This window comes from Triturus cristatus, chromosome 9, assembly GCF_964204655.1.
Source record: "Triturus cristatus chromosome 9, aTriCri1.1, whole genome shotgun sequence".
Lineage (NCBI taxonomy): Eukaryota > Metazoa > Chordata > Amphibia > Caudata > Salamandridae > Triturus > Triturus cristatus.
In genome coordinates this window covers 7050474-7073413 of record NC_140592.1, presented here as the reverse complement: position 1 = coordinate 7073413, position 22940 = coordinate 7050474, and the positions used below count along the sequence as shown (strand labels likewise).

Sequence of the window (22940 nt, the reverse complement as noted above, 5' to 3'; positions counted from 1 at the left end):
TCTTGGGTCTTGTTGCGCCGTGAGAAGGTGACGCCTGGTTTAGAGCTTCGACTAACTCGCCATGCTAGTGACCGTTCTGTCTTTCTCTCCATCGGTCACTGTGTATTTTGGTGCAGCATTTCCTCGTACCTAATTAGTTATGCCCATCGCTAGTCATAACGCGCATCGCAAGTTGTTGAAAAATGGAGGTAATTTCCTCGCCCCCTGGATTGCCCGTCTGGTGGAGTCGGACCACGTTCCGTGGACATCGAGGGCACCGGGCCTCCGAGGGAACGTACACCACGCCCTCTCTGTTACTGCCAGCTTGTGGTTGTCCTGGTTGGTCGGTTTGGGATGAGGGGTGAGTGCGGAGGCACATGCGACCGTGCACAATGAATTGGGTACGGTTGTTGGGCAGCCAAGTATTTGCTGTGGTCGGGAGTTGGCCGGAGGCGGGCCCACTGACGTCGTGCTTTGGGCGCTGAGCGCGATGCAGGGAAGCAGGCGTGGTCATTTCTCGCGGCATGGTGAGGGAGGCTGCCCGGGCAACAGCGGCAGCAGTAGCGAGCAGAGCCCTCACTCCCACGCAGTCAGCCATCAAGTGGGCATGCTAGGGGGTGATTCATGGTTTGGCAGGGTCGGGCTCCGAGGTAGTAACCACTCAGTAAATCAGTATGATCAAAGCTTGCGCGACCGACGATCACTAACCCCGACTAACCCCCCCATCCCGCACCACCTCTGCGATCCATGCCTGACAAGAATGAATGCGTGCTCGATGCCATGTAAGGCGCCCTTGATACCTGATGGGATGCAGGCCGAGCTCCCGCTATGTTAACTTTGTAAGAAAAAGCAACCACACAATTACGATCAGGACGGAAGCTGGCAAGAGCAGCCACACCATTCACAGCCCGCTAGAGTGTATTGGGGACAGTCTTCCTGCTAAATCTACACGCGCCATCACGCGTTGCGGCGCAAAAAACCAAATCCCGCCCACCCACCCCCCACGCGGCAAACTTCGCGCGCGTGCTGGCAGCCCACGCGATAGAAGGGCAGCGGGGGCGGGCGTTTATGCGGAAGAACGCGCGCGATCCTGTCACGGTGCCCAGCATGCAGGTTCAGTAGAAGAATGCTTGAGTCGGCCAGCGCAAGTCTTTTGCGGGGGCTTCTCGTGGGGCCACAGGTCCAAACCCCCTTCAGTGTGCAACATCAATTGAAACACGGTACCATGAGATACTTCGAGCGTAACCCGGCCTCATGGGTTGGGACAAAGGCTTGGTTGCGCATAAGTGTGTTTGGGCTAGCGCCCATGTGTGTGATAGTGTATTTAGCGCACTGTTCATCCCATCGTTCTAACTCCGCTCCTTTCCCCACCTACAGATCCGCCGAAGGACAGCCCGCAAGTGTAGGGGCAGGGACCGAGGGAAAGGCGCAGGGGGACGCGCGCCAGCCGTGACCGAAGAGTAGACCACCACGCCATGGAGGATATCGGGACACCGGGTCCATTGTTCTCCCAGGAGACGTCGATCGAGGAGACGCAGTCGAGTGCACCACAAGACGGGGTTTGGGCGGACTTCATGGCGTTCGCCCGCGAGAAGGGCACGGCATGGGCCCAAGGTTTCCTTGAGTCTCGCAGGCTGGTAGATTCGGGCGTGGTCGTAAGCCATCCCCCCCCCTCCGAAGGCGTCCAAGGCCCTTCGGGGTTAGAGCCCTGGAGGTCCACCCGGGTGCGTAAGCCCACATCAAAAGACATGCCCGAGGCCCCGCCGGCCAGGAAACGACAAGCGACCGCACCACGTACCGTACTACCGGCCGTTGCAACACCGCCGGTGCACGACTCTGCCACCGGAATCACGAACATGGCCCAAATGGGCAAAGCCATGGACCACATGCTCAGCCTCATGTCCGTCTTTCAGAGCCGCTTGGGCGCTTTATCTGCACCGCCACAGGTGCCCCCAGCGGCGGTGCCCGCGCCAGCCCAGGCACCCGTGCTCCAAGTCTGGGCTGGTCAGAGCGCAGCTGTGGAACAGCGTAACGGTGAGCCTGGGGGAGCCCCGGGGTTACCACTCGCAGGGAATGCTGGCCCCCCCGCAAGTAGTACAGCAGGTGCATCCACGTCTGGCGCGGTGCTCTCCCTACCACCCCCTCCTGCGTGTGGTATGCCCAGCATCGCTGTCGCTCCTGAGCCCACCCCCACTGCGGCACCAGTAGGGGAGGGTACGGGCCAGGTTCCCAGACCCCTTGTCACTCAAGCGCCATTGGCATCAGGCCGCTGCTCCCTGGCATGGCTGGTCCCGCAGGCCGCGAAGGAAGGGATATGGAGGCGAGAATACATAGACATACTAACACTACTGATGCACGGGTCGGCTGGGGTGGACACGAGAAAGATGGGACGTAAGGAAGAAGAAAGGGTCAGATATCAGCGGTGGCCTGACAAAACAATTGAGAATTGGACGTCCGCATTTAACATATTGGCGGCTGTGGTAGTACAGAAATTTCCTGAGCAGAGCGAGGCACTAATGCAGTATGCCAGCACGATCCAAGAAGAGGCGAGGCTCTCTGGGGGGTTGGGATGGTTCTACTACGACCAGGATTTCCGTAAAAGAATGGCCATATGCCCGGACCTGGGGTGGGATCAGAAGGAGATTCAACTCTGGGTTGAACACATGTGCCGACCCACACGGGATAGGAAGGATCAGGCAGCTAAGGGGCAAGGGGAGTCAGACGACAGAAAAAAGGACCATTTCCCCAGGCGCCCTTTCAAGCAGTCCTTTCGGGGGGGCAGGGGGCGGGGGGGGAGGCAGGGCCCCAAGCGCTTCAATTCCGGCACTTGCCGGCTGTACAACGGGGGCAACTGCACATGGGGAAGGTCATGCAAATTCTCACACAGCTGCAGCAAGTGCGGCGCACAACACCCTGCCACTGCGTGCGCCCCCAGCCAGGGCGCGCCACAGCCTTCCACACCCAACAGGACAGACGCACAACGCCATTGAGATCACAAGTGTACCACCCCCCACGCCAGGCTCCACCACCAACGCCACCGCCCCCTGCGCTCCTGGGCTCACTGCACAGCGCCTCAGCCCCGTGAAGGGCCCTTCCCCCATCATCCTGGAAAATCTCATCCCGCTCATTAGGCGCTATCCATTGGTGCAGGACAGGGCCCTTCTGGCGGGTGGGTTCCTTGATGGCTTTAGGATTTCCTACAAGGGACCATTGGAGTCCAGGGATGCCCGGAACCTGAAGTCAGCAAGGGATATGCCCGGGGTGGTGGACCAAAAGGTAGGCAAGGAGTTGTCAGCAGGGAGGGTTGCGGGGCCGTTCAGCAGCCCGCCCCTGGACCATTTCTTGGTGTCTCCGCTGGGAGTGGTACCTAAAAAACAGCAGGGTGCCTATCGCTTAATTCACCACCTGTCGTACCCCGAGGGAAATTCTGTGAACCACTGGCTGGACGAGGGGATGTGTTCTGTGGCATACTGCTCCCTGGACAAGGCCATTGACATGGTCAGGAGAGTAGGTAAGGGGGCGTGGCTGCCGAAGGCGGACATCGAGTCCGCATTCCGCCTGCTGCCGGTGCATCCAGCCAGTCAGCATCTGCTAGGCTTCAAGTGGGCGGGGCAGTTCTTCTATGATTGCTGCATGCCAATGGGTTGCGCAGTCTCCTGCGCCTACTTCGAAGCCTTCAGCTCGTTCCTTCAGTGGGCCTTGGGGGACCTTCACGGGGTCACGCAGGTGACCCACTACCTGGACGACTTCTTGTTCTTTGGCCCGGAGGGGACAGACGAGTGCACGGTAGGCCTGAGTCGCTTTGAGGAGCTGGCAGAGTTTCTAGGAGTTCCCCTTGCCCCAGGTAAGACCGAGGGGCCGGCTCAGGTCTTGACCTTTTTAGGTGTGGAGCTGGACACGTTGAAAGGCGAATCGAGGCTCCCCGCCGAGAAGGTTCCGGGCTTGTTGCAGGACATCCAGGCGCTGCTGGGCAAGGACAAAGCGACCCTAGGGGCTGTCCAGAGCCTGGTTGGCAAATTGAACTTTGCAGCCAGGGTGATTCCAGCGGGCAGGGTATTCTCAAGGAGGCTGGCAGGGGCCACGGCAAATGTAGTACAGAAGCACCATTTTGTACGATTAACCGCTGGCTTAAAGGCGGATTTAGCAATGTGGGCAGAATTTCTCATTGGTTTCAATGGGACTGTGATTTGGAGGGCCCCGTGGATAGCCAGCCAGGAGCTTTGCTTGTTCTCTGATGCGTCTGGAAGGGAAGGTTTTGGCGTTATCCTGGGTGAAGAGTGGTGCGCGATGAGGTGGCCCAATGCGTGGCGTAGAAAGAAGGTGACACAGAACATTGCAGTGTTGGAACTCTTTCCCATTCTTGTAGCGCTGCACCTATGGCGGGCCACCCTGAGCAACATGAAAGTAGTTTTCTGGTCAGACAACATCGCGGTGGTGCACGCCATCAACGGCCTTACTGCCTCGTGCCCGCTAGTCCTGAGTCTGCTGAGGGAATTAGTGAAAGAGGGTCTGCACAGCAACATTGAGTTCAGGGCGCGGCACATCGCGGGTGTACGGAATGTGGCAGCTGACGCTCTCTCGCTTTCAGTGGCTCCGGTTCCGAGAGGCCTGGCCGCGGGCAAGGGCAGAGATGACACCATTCCCGGATCACCTGTGGCGCCTGCTTCAGTGGGGGAAAGACTGAGGAGGATGGGGGAGAGGTCCCTGGCGCCGGCGACGCGGAGGAAGTGCGGCTCCCAGTCAGCAACGTTCAGAGCAGTAGTGGAGGCGCAGGTTTGCTCAGCCTTGGGGAGCGAGGAGCAGGTAGAGACCTTTGTGGTGTGGGCTAAGGAGAACGGCAGGTCCCACTCATGGACATGTGGTCACCTGGCTGCCGTGCGCCATGACGCCAAGCTAGATGGGGGTGCCGACCCAACGGGATCATCAAAGATTAGGGCGGCCCTGAAGGGCTGGGCCAGGGAGGAGGTTAGACAACCGGACACCAGGGCACCCATTGAATTCATGGACCTCCAGCTCATCCTGGACACGGTACCCCTGATTACCTTCTCCCCGATCGAAGCAAGGCTCTTTTCAACGGCATTCTGCCTGGCATTCTTTGGCGCTTTTAGGGTCAGCGAGCTAGTGGCAAAATCGAAGGTTGACCTGTCTGGCACTGCGCTGGGTATCGCGGATGTGTCCCTTAATGTATCCCTGGAGCTCCGCATTCGCAAATCCAAGACAGACCAGGCAGGGAGGGGGAAGACAGTTGTTCTACGAGCCTTGGGGGACAACAGGTAATGCCCGGTCCACACGGTCAGGGAATACCTGGCCTTACGCCCAGCGGCCCCAGGCCCCTTCTTGATCCATGCAGATGGGTCCCCCCTCACCAGGTTTCAGTTTGACCGCATTCTGGGTGCCACCCTTGACAAGGCCGGCTTATCAGGGAGTGGGCGCAGATTCTCCTCGCACTCCTTCCGAATTGGCGCCGCCACTTCGGCGGCTAAAGCCGGCCTGGGCCCAGAGGGTGTGAAGGGGGTGGGGCGTTGGGAGTCCGATGTTTTAAGCGATATGTTCGACCTTGATGCTGCATGTGCAGTCCTGAGTTTTCCCACCCTGATTTTCCTTGTGGATGAACATATCTAATTTGGTGTGCAAATAAAGGTACAACTACCTAAAAGCTGCTTCATCGTTTCATTGAGAGGTAACCTGGTTTGGTTGATGGGACACTCCTACATCACGAGGCTGGAACGCTGGGCAGCACACAGGAACTGGTCGCAGAATTTTGCTAACACACAGTACGTGTGGTTGGGCTCCCCGGGGATGAAATGGAGTGACGCCCGGGGCACAATTGAACAGCATTTGGCTGCTGGGGGGGGTGCAGCCCTCGATTATTATCTTACACCTTGGGGGAAATGACCTTGTTTCCAGGGGAAGGAGGGCCCTGCTCATGTCCATGCAAATTGACCTGCCAGCCATTAGCCAGGCTGCGGGGTCTTGCGAAGTATGGTGGTCGGAGATTGTACCCCGCAGGATTTGGAGGGGGGCCAGGTCCCCGGCAGCAGTAGAGCGGTCTCGCAGAAGGGTCAATAGGTCCATGCAAAAATTCATGGAGCGCAGGGGCACGGGCTTTATCAGACATGCATTGATCCAAGAGAAGGTGGAGGGATACTACGAGACGGATGGGGTGCACCTGTCCAGGGTAGGGATGGACATGTTCCTGCTGGACGTGCAAGAGGCGCTAGCAAGAGCAGGGCATCAGTAGCAGCTATGGAGGGAGGGGGGCTCTGGCAGCGACGGTAGCCTCCCCAGAGCTGTGGCGGAGTTACAGGGCGATCTGGAGGCAGAAGGGTACAGTAAGGGTACCTCTGCGACAGGCGGTACAGTAAGGGTACCCCTGTCCGGCACAGTAAGGGTGCCCGAGCCAAGGTCCAGGAGCCGAAGGGGGTTCTGGGAAGACCGCGACGGCGCCCCGTTAGTCCTTCGGGCGGTTGGGGGGCCTGACCAACCGGGGGTGTGCCACAACACGCTCCGCCCCTGTCGAAAGGGGCGGGAGTAGGAGACAGATCACGTGACCCAGTGGATGATCTGAAAATAAATATGTGCCGCACTGCCGGGCATCGACCCACCGTGCGTGCTGGCTCACCAGGCGGGCGGAGCAGCGAGGGGCTGCTTGCCCTGGATCGCCCGTAAGATAACCCATTTATCGTCATACTTATGTTGTATGAAATAAACCTGCAGCAGTTCTTCACCCACAACGAAAGTGTCAGTGTAATCCTTGGGTGACGTCTGTGCATGCGTGTTGTGTGGAGCGGATGACGGTGTGGTCACTATGGGGTTACTTTGCGACCGTTTCACATATGGAGGGTAACAAGGCAGGAGTGCCCGCTGTCACCCCGCCTCTTTGCATTACATATGGAGCCTTTTGCAGAAAGAGTCCGCCAACACCTGGGGATCTCCGGGATCAAAATGGGAGACAGAGTCCACAAAATCTCATTATATGCCGATGATGTGGTCCTGTTCCTGACCCAACCAGAGCTCTCGCTGGTCGCCCTGATGGAAGAGCTGGAGCTGTTTAGCCTGGCCTCAGGATTGAAGGTCAATCGCCATAAAACCCATCCGTTGAGCCTGACCCTCCCACAGGCTGAGCAGCTGGCGCTGTGTTCAAGATTTCCATTCATATGGGCTACGGAAGGCGTCCAATACCTGGGCTTGCAGATGTTCCCGACAGTCTCCAAAAACGGCGCAAGTAAATTACGCCAGCCTACTGGCTGGGATTCGACCGGAGCTCACGAGCTGGAAGAGGCATACCCTATCCTGGCTTGGCAGATTAGCATCTGTCAAAATGAACACGCTCCCACGGATACTGTATGTAATGCAGACGTTACCGCTAAGACCGCCTCCTAACATGCTAGCACAAATGCAACAGCTCCTCTGCTCCTTTAAATTGGAGGGTACGAGACAGAGAATGGCCTGTCAGCTGACATACCTTAAACGGGGGACGGGGAATGGGGGGTCCCATGTCTAGAACGGTAGTTCCAGGCGGCACAACTCCGCTACATGCTTTAATGGTACAAGACAGAGTCGGAAAAGCATTGGTGCTTTATAGACCGCTTGATTGCGAGCATGCACATTTGGAAGGTACCGTGGCTCCCTCGAAAGCACCGCCCATGTGGAGTCTATCTCTCACCGTTCCTGTGGGCCACCATGGCGGTCTGGGACAGAGTACAGGTACCACATGGTTTATCCAGCCCAGTCTCACCTCTGACCCTTTTTATAGGAAACCCCGATTTTCCGCTGAAATCCACAGGAAACAGCTTTATCCCGTGGCAAGAAGCCAACTGTAAACGTACTGGGGATTTATATGATGTACACGGGGTAATGGAGTTCTCCAGTCTTACAGAGGATTACAGTATCCCTAAACAAGCATATTGGCAGTATCTGTCTCTTTGTCATTGGGTCACCCAACCACAGGTGAGCGCACAAGCCAGTCGCAAGATTACAAAATTTGAGAAGTAGTACATCACTAGGGCATCGCACAAACGACTGCTGTCGGACATCTATGTATTTTTAAATACCCCCAGACAGACAGGCAAATCCCCCTCGCAGCGTAGTTGGGAAGCTGAATTGGAATAGGAGTTCTCCCCCAAGGAGTGGAGTGATGTAGTACACAGAGCCAGGGCATCTGCTTATTGTACAGCAGGGAAAGAGATGTTTTTAAAGATCGCACATTATTGGTGCTACACCACTGAGTGGCTACTTAAGTGGAAACCGGGGGGGAACAGGGCTCTGCTGGCCTAATTGTGGTCCATCGGGCACACTCACCCACATTTTATGGGCGTGCCTGAGAATACAGGCTTTTTGGGAGGACATTCTCTGAGACATCGACGCAATCTACCACACGGACTTACCAAAACTCCCCACATTTACACTCTTAGGGCTCCCGAATGCCTTGATGTACCCCCACAGATCTGGGAGAGGTAGAGCAATAGCGCTGGCACTGGGGGGCAGCCAAACAGGTATTGCTGGCTAAATGGGGCAGGGCAGAGGCTTCAACTCATCTGGACTGGCTGTATACTTTGTGGGAACTCATGGGTATGGAAAAGATTACGGCAGGCCTTACACCCTCCCTCCCCAAGTTTGAGAAAACATGGGGTTCCACCATAGTTCTTGTCTAATGAATTTACGGAACTCACATCCCCAAAGTACCTCAGGGTGCTTCGGCTTACTGGCTCCAATCCCCCACAGGCATAAATACGATAGAACATTTCCCGCCTCGTTCGCCTAATGACCATCTGCCAGGCTCCCCTCCCACTCGCTTTAGGGATAGCTTCCATTATCTTCTTTCTTCCTTCCTGCTTTCTTCTTTCGTTCTATTCTTTTCTCTCTCAGTTCAAATACAAGTTCCCCATTGGCTGCTGGATGTAGGTGGCGACTATTGTTATGCTTGATCTTGCTTCAAAATAATAAAAAGATTTGAACCATAAAAGGAATGTTCCATCCGTGCAAGGTCTTTCCCTTGCTTTCTCCTTCTCTTGCTCTCTCCATTTCTGGCTCGACTATAGATCCAGGAGTTCTGTTGGGCTCTATAAACAAGTAGGACCGTCAGGAATCAAGCAGGAGCCATGTGGCCCCATCTCAATTTCTAGACTGGTGGACGGAGTTAACAATTGAGAGGCAGCTCTCGTAGACTGTGAAGGTTTAGACTCCCGGGTCGTCGCTGCCCACATAGGTCAGTATCAAGGATGCTGCACCCCCCCAGTTACTTACACCTATTTCCATATTATTATTGTCCACCTTTAAGTTCTGATAAGGTCAACAGTGTGCCAGAGAGACCTCCATCATTATTGCCGGGTAGCCTACGTGGCTGTTCCTTCACTAACTCAAGCTTTTTGAACATACAGCAAAACAGAGAGGCCACTTTGGGGTCTGCAAAGAAGTGAGCTTTTCTGTTGACAGTAACGCGCAGCTTAGCAGGATAGATGAGAGTGAATGATAGGCCTGCTTTAATAAACAGTTGTTAAGCTGGAAGAAATTCTGTCTGAACAGACTGTACGGCCAATCTGGAATCCGAACAAATCGAAATCTTGTTTCTCTGATGTTGCAAATCCCACTTTTCTTTTCCGAGTCGTATGATAGTTTCCCGCTCTTGTAGTGTAGGAGACAGAGAACGATCAGTCACACAGGAGCCCCCAGTGGAGGGCACGGGATTAAGGAGCAGTGCATGCGCTCGATGGAGAACATGCTTGTCAGCTGCTCACCAAAAAGAGATTTTAGCAGAGACTCCACATAGATCCATCTTCTCCATGGCGGTAGACTCTGGCAGGCTCAAAATTCGAATGTTATTTCGTCTGGAGCGCGCCTCTAGCTCCTCGTTCTTAGCCTGAATGCCCTCAAGCACCTTTTCCATCCTCAGTAGCTGTTCATTATGTGTTGTGGCATCATCCTCAGACACTGCCTTTGAGCTGGTCCAGGCGTTCATGATGTTTATCTATTTTGTCACTCTTTTCATCCAATCTGTGACTCAGCTTGTGATTGCGTAGGGCAGGGCTGCAATTACCATGTCAGGGAAGAATAGGGCAAGAAGAAACATGTCCTCCATCTATTTAGAGTGGAAAGAGGTTGGTTAAACATTCTGGGAAAAGTCCTTAAAGGACCACTATTTTCCTGACATGTTATGTCTTCGGGGATGGAGGTCTACAAAGATGGGCAGGTCGGGAAAACTATTTAGGTGCGCTGAGTTGGAAGACTATTTAGTTGCGTTGAGTTGGAGATTAAATTGTTTGGTTTTGAGTCGTCAAGTCTCATTGCTTCTGAGGCTTTTGTTTCCACGAGAAATCATTTGTGGGGAGAGGAGAGAATCTTGATCCTAAGGCTTTGAAAGTGAGGTGAGCCTGAGTCTCTCCTCCACTGGTAGCCAGCGAGGATCCCTCAGCACAGGAGTTACATGGTCAAACGTTTCGGAGCTGGTTATCGACCTGGCAGATGACTGCAGCAGAGCTTTTAGGGAGCAAGATTGTTTTGGGGGCTCTGACAAGGTATTTCTATAGTCATAAAGATAGGAATGGCTTGTATAACTGTGAGTGAGATTGTTTTAAATATGATTATTTTTTTGTGCATATAGCAAATGCTTTGAATTATTTCACTTTGTGTTTCATTTGTATTCTGAAAGAGAGGTTTTAGTCAATCACGTTGCTAAGGGTTTTGACTTCTTGTGTCAGTGTGGGCAAAATAAACTCTTAGTTCAGATTGACAGCCCTGTAAGAGGTGAATTGTGTCTGGTGCTCTCAGATAATGAACATATATACTGTTTTCTGGATTTAACTTGAGGAAGTTTGATGACATCCATTTTAGAATGTTTTAGGCATTTTTTAAGCATGATGATGTCATCAAGTGAGGGGATTTTCAAATAAAGTTGGGTGTCATCCGCATGTTGGTGGCTGGATACTCCTGACGGCTGCATCAAGCTTCGAAGGTTGAACAATGTGGGGACAAGTGTGAAGCCCTTGAAGAGGCTACAAGAGACTGTGTCAAGGCCAGGACTGGCTTTGCCCACTCTCCCCAGCCCCTACTGATGCAGAAGGTGACCAAGCTTGGAATGTGTCAGTGTTCCTGGGAGTCTCAGGGTTTCTATGACCCACAGTGGGTCTGTAGCACCTGTAGTTTTAGTACTGCCGCCTTTAAGCAGATTGGAGTGGTAGATTGCCCCCAGGGTTTCCTTTTGTGTAAACACTGGTAGTTGGACATCACTCACTCTTCTCAATGGCTTTTCCAAGCCAGGGGGAGATTGTACTGGACTGTAGTTACCAAGAAGAATCAGATCAGATAGTGGTCTCTTTATCCCAACTTTAGAGGGTAAGGGACCTTGCCTTTCTGCAGGGAACGGTGAATTACATAGCACCATGTTTTCTGGAAAAGCTCGGAGTTGTCTAAATAAACTCAAGCATACTTATGTCCAGGCTCAAAGTCCATTATCCATGTTGCCTCTTTCTCTCATGTTCACACTTACTCCCGCTCACTTATACTTGCTCACACAACACTTACTCATGCTCATTCACTCTTGCTCACTCACTCATGCACTCTCTTATTCCCACTCACTCTCACTCACACAACACTTACTCTCCCTCATTTCCCTTGCTCACTCACTCATGCTTCCTCTTTCGCTTACTCCTGCTCACTCATACTCACTCACACAACACTTACTCTCCCTTGTACACTCACGCTCCCTCTTTCTCTTACTCCCGCTTACTTATACTTGCTCACACAACAACACTTACTTACCCTCATTCACCATTGCTCACTCACGCCCCCTCTCTCTCTTAGTCACGCTCACTTACACTCACTCACACATCACTTACTCTCCCTCATTCACCCTTGGTCACTCACTCACGCTCCCTCTTTCTCTTACTCCTGCTCCCTTATACTCACTCACACAACAGCACTTGGTCTCCCTCATTCACGCTTGCTCACTCACACTCTCTCATCCATGGTCTAACGGCACTCTCAGAACACAACCGGTGTTGCCCTCCATTTTGTCTTCATTTACATGTGCACGCGCCTTTCTTTCAGCCACCTCCAATGAGCAAGAAGTCGGACTGCGTCTACACGAAGAGAGAGAGGAAGGCACATGGCTGCATGTTCAAGTGCATAAAACAAGTCTCTGTAGTAAGCAAAGCTTCATTTTACTCTGTGGTTGAATAACGTTCTTCTCACATTCTAACAATGGGGACACTGCACAAGTTGCACAATACCTTTGTGAAAGTTACTTCTGATGTATGGTCACATTATTGAATGCTTTTGTGTATATTATTATGTGAACTATATGTGCACCAGCTCTCAGTCTGAAAGCAACTTCACATGAAACCACAGACGTCTTCCTGGTCTATCCATTCATAATCACGTGACAGTCACTACTTCTGCATCATGTTTGAGTATCATTAAAAACTATGTAAGAATAAGGAGCAAAGGTATCAAACAGGTGCACTAATCCAACAACATCAACACAAAAAACAACTTAACAACAGCATAAAACAGCAAAACACCAGTACAACAGAACACAAACAGCAACACCGTACATATCTTCAACAACAAGACAATAGCACACTTCAAAACATAAACCTGCATAACATAATCTGAACAACAGCACAACAACATAACACACTGCAGAAAAATACCACACACAAATACTGCAAACCAACACAGTCACACAACACTACACAAACTTAAATAACACAACACATCATGGTAAAAGAAGACAATTGTGCAAAAGACACACAACAACCAAGAACAACAATACTACAAAACACCACGACACAACAGCACAAATAACAAAGTCATAATACATGTCACAAAAAAGTAACAACACAAAACGCAAACAACAATACCTAAGCGATATTACAACACAGTAGCAATGCAACACCACGGCACAGACCATGACACAACAACATAGCTCAGAAAAGCAACAACAACGCAAAACAACAGAGTAAAACAATATCGGTATAATGCAGTAACCGAACGCACTGCTACATATTCATAACCAGTCTTCCTCCACCACCCTTGGCTTCTATTAAGGAGTCAATTACTATTCGAAACTACAAGAAGTTATAGAGTGAGCATTTTGTCAGAAAAACATGGACATTGCGAGATTTCCTATAAAAAGTATTACCTGCGCTTTTTGTGTGCAGAGGGAACAGCAGTGGACTGCTTGGATGACTACAGAAGCTACTTGGCTTTCGGGCTCAGGACTGCGTGGTCCCACTGACCTCTCTTGCGGTCCATAGACAGGCACTGAGTCCCTCGTCTGCAGCCTCTCAGATAGCATCCAATCTACGTCCAATAGTTGATAATAATTTCTAACGCCCCCTTAGGTGCACCTCACAGCGGGTCATCGATCCCTTTCCACATGCACTTCATGTGTTCTGCTGCCCTGTGTTGTGTGGATTGCACTCAGTGTCCTGCCAGGCGTGTCACGCTCCCTCCTTTACAGTACTGATATGAGGGTCAGCTGAGCTCGACCCCTAGAGACCGCAACTGGTAACACAACCGAAGCTGGATACAACCCTGAGCCCGACCCCTAGAAACCGTGACAGGTAATAAAACCGAAGGTGGATACATACCTGGGCCTCACCCCTAAAGACAGCAACAGGTAACGCAACCAAAGGTGGATACAAACCTGCGCCGGACCCCTAGAGACCGCAACAGGTAACACAACCGAAGGTGGATATAAACCTTAAACCAACCCCTAGAGACCGCAACAGGTAACACAAACAAAAGTGGATACAAACCTGAGCCCAACTCCTAGAGACCGGAACAGGTAACACAACCGAAGGTGGATACAAACCTGAGACCAACCCCTAGACACTGAAACAGGTAACCCAACCAAAGGTGGATACAAACCGGAGTCCAACCCCTGGAGACCGCAACAGGTACCGCAACCAAAGGTAGATACACACCTGAACCCGAACCCTAGAGACCGCAACAGGTAATGCAACGAAAGGTGGATGCAAACCTGAACCCGAACCCTGGAGACCGCAACAGGTAACACAACTGAAGGTGGATACAAACCTGAGGCCGACCCCTAGAGACCACAACAGGTAACAGAACCAAAGGTAGATACAAACCTGAGCCCGCCCTCTAAAGAGTCCAACAGGTAATGCAACCGAAGGTGAATACAAATCTGAGTCCGACACCTAGAGACCACAACAGGTAACTCAACCGAAGGCGGATACCATCCTGAGCCCGAACCCTAGAGACCTAACCAGGTAACACAACCAAAGGTGGATACAACCCTGAACCCGACCCCCAGAGACCACAACAGGTAACAGAACCGAAGGTGGATACTACCCTGAGCCCAAACCTTAGAGACCGCAACAGGTAACACAACTGAAGGTGGATACAAACCTGAGCCTGACCCCTAGTGACCGCAACAGGTAATGCAACCAAAAGTGAATTCAAATCTGAGTCCGACCGTTAGAGACCGCAACAGGTAACTCAACCGAAGGTGGATATAACCCTGAGCCCGACCCCTAGACACCGCAACAGGTAACGCAACCAAAGGTGGATACAAACCTGAGCCCAACCCCTAGAGACTGCAACAGGTAACACAACCAAAGGTGGATACAAACCTAAGCCCGACCCCTAGAGCCTGCGACAGGTAATACAACCAAAGGTGGATACGAACCTGAACCCGACCCCTAGAGACCGCAACAGGTAACACAGAACTGAAGGTGGATACAAACCTGTGCCCGACCCTTAGAGACCACAACAGATAACGCAACCTAAGGTGGAAACAAATGTGAGCCGACCCCTACAGACCACAACAGGTAAAGCAACCAAAAGTGAATACAAATCTGAGCCAAAACCCTTGAGACCGCAACAGGTAACACAACTGAAGGTGCATACAAACCTGAGCCTGACCCCTAGAGACAACAACAGGTAACGCTACCAAAGGTTGATACAAACCTGAGCCGACCCCTACACACCACAACAGGTAACACAACCAAAAGTGAATACAAACCTGAGCCCGACCCCTGGAGACCGCAACAGGTAACGCAACCAAAGGTAGATACACACCTGAACCCGAACCCTAGAGACCGCAACAGGTAATGCAACGAAAGGTGGATACAAACCCTGGAGACCGCAACAGGTAACACAACTGAAGGTGGATACAAACCTGAGGCCGACCCCTAGAGACCACAACAGGCAACAGAACCAAAGGTAGATACAAACCTGAGCCCGCCCTCTAAAGAGCCCAACAGGTAATGCAACCAAAGGTGAATACAAATCTGAGTCCGACACCTAGAGACCACAACAGGTAACTCAACCGAAGGCGGATACCATCCTGAGCCCGAACCCTAGAGACCTAACCAGGTAACACAACCAAAGGTGGATACAACCCTGAACCCGACCCCCAGAGACCACAACAGGTAACAGAACCGAAGGTGGATACTACCCTGAGCCCAAACCCTAGAGACCGCAACAGGTAACACAACTGAAGGTGGATACAAACCTGAGCCTGACCCCTAGTGACCGCAACAGGTAATGCAACCAAAAGTGAATTCAAATCTGAGTCCGACCGTTAGAGACCGCAACAGGTAACTCAACCGAAGGTGGATATAACCCTGAGCCCGACCCCTAGACACCGCAACAGGTAAAGCAACCAAAGGTGGATACAAACCTGAGCCCAACCCCTAGAGACTGCAACAGGTAACACAACCGAAGGTGGATACAAACCTAAGCCCGACCCCTAGAGCCTGCGACAGGTAATACAACCAAAGGTGGATACGAACCTGAACCCGACCCCTAGAGACCGCAACAGGTAACACAGAACTGAAGGTGGATACAAACCTGTGCCCGAACCTTAGAGACCACAACAGATAAAGCAACCTAAGGTGGAAACCAATGTGAGCCGACCCCTACAGACCACAACAGGTAAAGCAACCAAAAGTGAATACAAATCTGAGCCCAAACCCTTGAGACCGCAACAGGTAACACAACTGAAGGTGTATACAAACCTGAGCCTAACCCTTAGAGACCACAACAGGTAACGCTACCAAAGGTTGATACAAACCTGAGCCGACCCCTACAGACCACAACAGGTAACACAACCAAAAGTGAATACAAACCTGAGCCCGACCCCTAGAGACCTCAACAGGTAACGCAATCAAAGGTGGATACAAACCTGAGCCGACCCCTACAGACCACACCAGGTAACGCCAACAAAAGTGCATACAAACTTGAACCCGACCCCTGCAGACTGCAACAGGTAACGCAACCAAAGGTGGATAAAAACCTAAGCTCAACCCTGCAGACTGCTACAGATAACACAGCCATGGTGGATACAAACTAGAGCCCAACTCCTTCAGGCTACAAAAGGTAACATGACCAAAGGTGGATACAAATCCGAGCCTGACCCCATTGGACTGCAAACGGTAACATGACTAAAGGTGGGTATAACCCGAGCCCGACCCCTTCAGAGTGCAAGAGGTAACACAACTAAATTTGCATTTAAACCCGAGATCGAACCCCTTCAGAATGCAACAGGTAACACGATCAAAGGTGCATACAAACCCAAGCCTGCCCCCTTTGGACTGCAAATAGTAACATGACCAAAGGTGGATTTAAACCTGTCCCCATCGGACTGCAACCGGTAACATGACCAAAGGTGGATTGAAACCCGAGCCCGACCCCATCGGACTGCAACCGGTAACATGGCCAAAGGTGAATTTAAACCCGAGCCCGACCCCTTCTGAGTGCAACAGGTAACGGAACCAAAGATGGATTTAAAACAGAGCCTGACCCCTTCAGAGTGCAACAGGTAACATGACCAAAGGTGGATACAAACCCGAGCCCGACCCATCGGACTGCAACCGGTAACATGGCCAAAGGTGGATACAAGCCTGAGCCTGACTCCTAGATACCGCAACAGGTAACGCAACCAAAGGTGGATACAAACCTGAGCCCGACCCATAGACACCGCAACAGGTAACACAACCGAAGGTGGATACAAACCTAAGCCCAACCCCTAGAGACCGCAACAGGTAATGCAACTAAAGGTGGATACAAACCTGAGCCGACCCCTACAGACCACAACAGGTAACGCAACCAAAAGTGAATACAAATCTGAGCCGACCCCTACAGACCACAACAGCTACCACAACCAAAGGTGGATACAAACCTGAGCCCTGCCCTAGAGACGCAACAGGTAACACAACCAAAGGTGGATACAAACCTGAGCCCAGCCCCTAGAGACCAAATCAGGTAACGCAACCAAAGGTGCATTCAAACCTGAACCCAACCTCTAGAGACCGCAACAGGTAACGCAACTAAAGGTGGATACAAACCTGAGCTGACCCCTACAGACCACAACGGGTAACGCTACCAAAAGTGAATACAAATCTGAGCCGACCACAACAGGTAACACAACCGAAGGTGGATACAAACCTGAGCCCAACCCCTAGAGACACAACAGGTAACACAACCAAAGGTGGATTGAAACCCGACCCCGACCCCATCGGTCTGCAACCGGTAACATGGCCAAAGGTGGATTTAAATCCGAGCCCGACCCCTTCTGAGTACAACAGGTAACACAACCAAAGGTGGATTTAAAACAGAGCCCGACCCCTACAGAGTGCAACAGGTTACCAGACCAAAGGTGGATACAAACCCGAGCCCGACCCATCGGACTGCAACCAGTAACATGGCCAAAGGTGGATTTAAACCTGAGGCCGACTCCTTCAGAGTGCAACAGGTAACAGGACAAAAGGTGGATTTAAACCCGAGCCCAACCCCTTCAGAGTGCAATAGGTAAAACGACCAAAGGTGGATTTAAACCCAAGCCTGACCCCTTCAGAGTGCAACAGGTAACACAACTGAAGGTGGACACAAACCTGAGCCCGACCCCTAGAGACCACAACAGGTAAAACAACCGAAGGTGGATGCAACCCTGAGCCCGACCCCTAGAGACCGCACCAGGTAACACAACCGAAGGTGGATACAACCCTGAGCCCGACCCCTAGAGACCGCGACAGGTAACACAACCGAAGGTGGATACATACCTGAGCCTGACCCCTAGAGACCGCAACAGGTAATGCAACCAAAGGTGGATACAAGCCTGAGCCCGACTCCTAGACACCGCAACAGGTAACGCAACCAAAGGTGGATATAAACCGGAGCCTGACCCCTAGACACCACAACAGGTAACGCAACCAAAGGTGGATACAGGCCTGAGCCCAACCCCTGGACACCGCAACAGGTAATGCAACTAAAGGTGGATACAAACCTGAGTCGACCCCTACAGAACACAACAAGTAACGCAACCAAAAGAGAATACAAATCTTAGCCGACCCCTACAGACTACAACAAGTAACACAACCGAAGGTGGATACAACCCTGAGCCCAACCCCTAGAGACTGCGACAGGTAACACAACCGAAGGTGGATACATACCTGAGCCTGACCCCTAGAGACAACAACAGGTAACGCTACCAAAGGTTGATACAAACTTGAGCCGACCCCTACAGACCACAACAGCTAACACAACCAAAAGTGAATACAAACCAGAGCCCGACCCCTAGAGACCACAACAGGTAACGCAACCAAAGGTGGATACAAACCTGAGTCGACCCCTACAGAACACAACAAGTAACGCAACCAAAAGAGAATACAAATCTTAGCCGACCCCTACAGACTACAACAAGTAACACAACCGAAGGTGGATACAACCCTGAGCCCAACCCCTAGAGACCGCAACAGGTAACGCAACCAAAGGTGGATACAAATTTGAGCCTGACTCTTACAGACAGCAACAGTTAACACAGCCAAAGGTGGATACAAACCTGAGCCTGACCCCTACAAAATGCAACATGTAACACAACCAAATGTGGATACAAACTTGAGGCCGACCCCTACAGACTACAACAGGTAACACAACCAAAGGTGGATACAAACTTGAGCATGACCTCTGCAGACTGCAAGAGGCAACGCAACCAAAGGTGGATACAAACCTAATCTCAACCCTACAGACTGCTACAGAAAACACAGCAAAGGTGAATACAAATCTGAGTCCGACACCTAGAGACCACAACAGGTAACTCAACCGAAGGTGGATACAAACCTGAGCCTGTCCCCTAGAGACAACAACAGGTAACGCTACCAAAGGTTGATACAAACTTGAGCCGACCCCTACAGACCACAACAGCTAACACAACCAAAAGTGAATACAAACCTGAGCCCGACCCCTAGAGACCACAACAGGTAACGCAACCAAAGGTGGATACAAACCTGAGCCGACCCCTACAGACCACACCAGATAACGCAGCCAAAAGTGCATACAAACTTGAGCCCACCCCTGCAGACTGCAACAGGTAACGCAACCAAAGGTGGATACAAACCTAAGCTCAACCCTGCAGACTGCTACAGATAACACAGCCATGGTGGATACAAGCTAGAGCCCAACTCCTTCAGGCTACAAAAGGTAACATGACCAAAGGTGGATATAACCCGAGCCAGACCCCTTTAGAGTGCAAGAGGTAACACAACCAAATTTGCATTTAAACCCGAGATCGAACCCCTTCAGAATGCAACAGGTAACACAATCAAAGGTGCATACAAACCCAAGCCTGCCCCCTTTGGACTGCAAACAGTAACATGACCAAAGGTGGATTTAAACCTGTCCCCATCGGACTGCAACCGGTAACATGACCAAAGGTGGATTGAAACCCGAGCCCGACCCCATCGGACTGCAACCGGTAACATGGCCAAAGGTGAATTTAAACCCGAGCCCGACCTCTTCTGAGTGCAACAGGTAACGAAACCAAAGATAGATTTAAAACAGAGCCTGACCCCTTCAGAGTGCAACAGGTAACATCACCAAAGGTGGATTCAAACCCGAGCCCGACCCATCGGACTGCAACCAGTAACATGGCCAAAGGTGGATACAAGCCTGAGCCCGACTCCTAGACACCGCAACAGGTAACGCAACCAAAGGTGGATACAAACCTGAGCCCGACCCCTAGACACCGCAACAGGTAACACAACCGAAGGTGGATACAAACCTGAGCCCAACCCCTAGAGACCGCAACAGGTAATGCAACTAAAGGTGGATACAAACCTGAGCCGACCCCTACAGACCACAACAGGTAACGCAACCAAAAGTGAATACAAATCTGAGCCGACCCCTACAGACCACAACAGCTAACACAACCAAAGGTAGATACAAACCTGAGCCCTGCCCTAGTGACGCAACAGGTAACACAACCAAAGGTGGATACAAACCTGAGCCCAGCCCCTAGAGACCAAATCAGGTAACGCAACCAAAGGTGCATTCAAACCTGAACCCAACCCCTAGAGACCGCAACAGGTAACGCAACTAAAGGTGGATACAAATCTGAGCTGACCCCTACAGACCACAACGGGTAACGCTACCAAAAGTGGATACAAATCTGAGCCGACCACAAAAGGTAACACAACCGAAGGTGGATACAACCCTGAGCCCGACCCCTAGAGACCGCACCAGGTAACACAACCAAAGGTGGGTACAACCCTGAGCCCGACCCCTAGAGACCGCGACAGGTAACACAACCGAAGGTGGATACACGGCTGAGCCTGACCCCTAGAGACCGCAACAGATAATGCAACCAAAGGTGGATACAAGTCTGCGCCTGACCCCTAGAGACAGCAACAGGTAACACAACAGAAGGTGGATACAAACAAACCTGAGCCCGACCCCTAGAGACCGCAACAGGTAACACAAACAAAGGTGGATACAAACCTGAGCCCAACCCCTAGTGACCGCAACAGGTAACACAACCGAAGGTGGATACAAACCTGAGCCTGACCCCTAGACACCACAACAGGTAACGCAACCAAAGGTGGATACAGGCCTGAGCCCAACCCCTGGACACAGCAACAGGTAATGCAACTAAAGGTGGATACAAACCTGAGTCGACCCCTACAGACCACAACAGGTAACGCAACCAAAAGTGAATACAAATCTGAGCCAACCCCTACAGACTACAACAGGTAACACAACCGAAGGTGGATACAACCCTGAGCCCAACCCCTAGAGACTGCGACAGGTAACACAACCAAAGGTGGATACATACCTGAGCCTGACCCGTAGAGACCGCAACAGGTAACGCAACCAAAGGTGGATACAAACTTGAGCCTGACTCTTACAGACAGCAACAGTTAACACAACCAAAGGTGGATACAAACCTGAGCCTGACCCTACAAAATGCAACATGTAACACAACCAAATGGGGATACAAACTTGAGCCCGACCCCTACAGACTACAACAGGTAACACAACCAAAGGTGGATACAAACTTGAGCCCGACCTCTGCAGACTGCAAGAGGTAACGCAACCAAAGGTGGATACAAACCTAATCTCAACCCTACAGACTGCTACAGAAAACACAGCCACAGTGGATACAAACTAGAGCCCAACTCCTTCAGGCTACAAAAGGTAACACGACCAAAGGTGGATACAAACCCGAACCCGACCCCATCAGATTGCATACGGTAAAATGACCAAAGGTGGATTTAACCTGAGCCCGACCCCTTCAGAGTGCAACAGATAACACGACCAAAGGTGGATTTAAACCCAAGATCGAACCCCTTTATAGTTCAACCGGTAACACGACCAAAGGTGGATACGAACCCAAGCCTGCCCCCATTGGGCTGCAAACAGTAACATGATCAAAGGTGGATTTAACCCTGAGCCGTGATCCCATCGGACTGCAACCGGTAACCTGACCAAAGGAGGATTTCAATCCTAGCCCGACCCCATCGGACTGCAACCAGTAACATGGCCAAAGGTAGATTTAAACCTGAGCCCGACCCCTTCAGAGTGCAATAGGTAACATGACCAAAGGTGGATTTAAACTAGAGCCCGACCCCTTCAGAGTGCAACCCGTAACACGACCAGAGGTGGATACAAACCCGAGCCCGACCCCATCGTACTTCAACCAGTAACATGGCCAAAGGGGGATTTGAACCTGAGCCGGACTCCTTCAGAGTGCAACACGTAACACGACCAAAGGTGGATTTAAACTCGAGCCCAACCCCTTCAGAGTGCAATAGGTAACACGACCAAAGGTGGATTTAAATCCAAGCCTGACCCCTTCAGAGTGCAACAGGTAACACAACTGAAGGTGGATACAAACCTGAGGCCAAGCCCTAGAGACCACAACAGGTAATACAACCGAAAGTGGATGCAACCCTGAGCCCGACCCCTAGAGACCGCACCAGGTAACACAACCGAAGGTGGATACAACCCTGAGCCCGACCTGTATTGACCGCGACAGGTAACACAACCGAAGGTGGATACATACCTGAGCCTGACCCCTAGAGACCGCAACAGGTAACGCAACCAAAGGTGGATACAAGTCTGCACCTGACCCCTAGAGACAGCAACAGGTAACACAACGGAAGGTGGGTACAAACAAACCTGAGCCCGATCCCTAGAGAACGCAACAGGTAACACAAACAACGGTGGATACAAACTTGAGCCCAACCCCTAGTGACCGAAACAGGTAACACAACTGAAGGTGGATACAAACCTGAGCCCAACCCCTAGACAGAGCATCAGGTAACACAACCAAAGGTGGATACAAACCTGAGCCCAGCCCCTAGAGATCGCAACAGGTAACGCAACTAAAGGTGGATACAAACCTGAGCTGACTCCTACAGACCACAACAGGTAACGCAACCAAAAGTGAATACAAATCTGAGCCGACCCCTACAGACCACAACAGGTAACAGAACCGAAGGTGGATACAAACCTGAACCCGACCCCTAGAGACCACAACAGATAACACAACCGAAGGTGGATACAACCCTGAGCCCGACCCCTAGAAACCACAACAGGTAACACAATCGAAGGTGGATACAAACCTGGGCGCGACCCCTAGAGACCACAACAGGTAACACAACCAAAGGTGGATACAAACTTGAGCCTGACCGTTACAGACAGCAACAGGTAAC

At 51.7% G+C, this 22940-nt stretch overlaps 1 protein-coding gene across 1 annotated transcript in view; it reads left to right on the top strand.

The window, feature by feature from the left end:
• The window catches only part of STAB1 (stabilin 1), a 1212756-nt gene that overhangs the window by 649126 nt on the left and 540690 nt on the right, over positions 1 to 22940 (top strand). The window contains exon 38 of the mRNA XM_085624210.1: positions 12025 to 12120. Within this exon, the coding sequence (XP_085480336.1) occupies positions 12025 to 12120 (96 nt within the window). The remainder of the gene's footprint in view (positions 1 to 12024; positions 12121 to 22940) is intronic.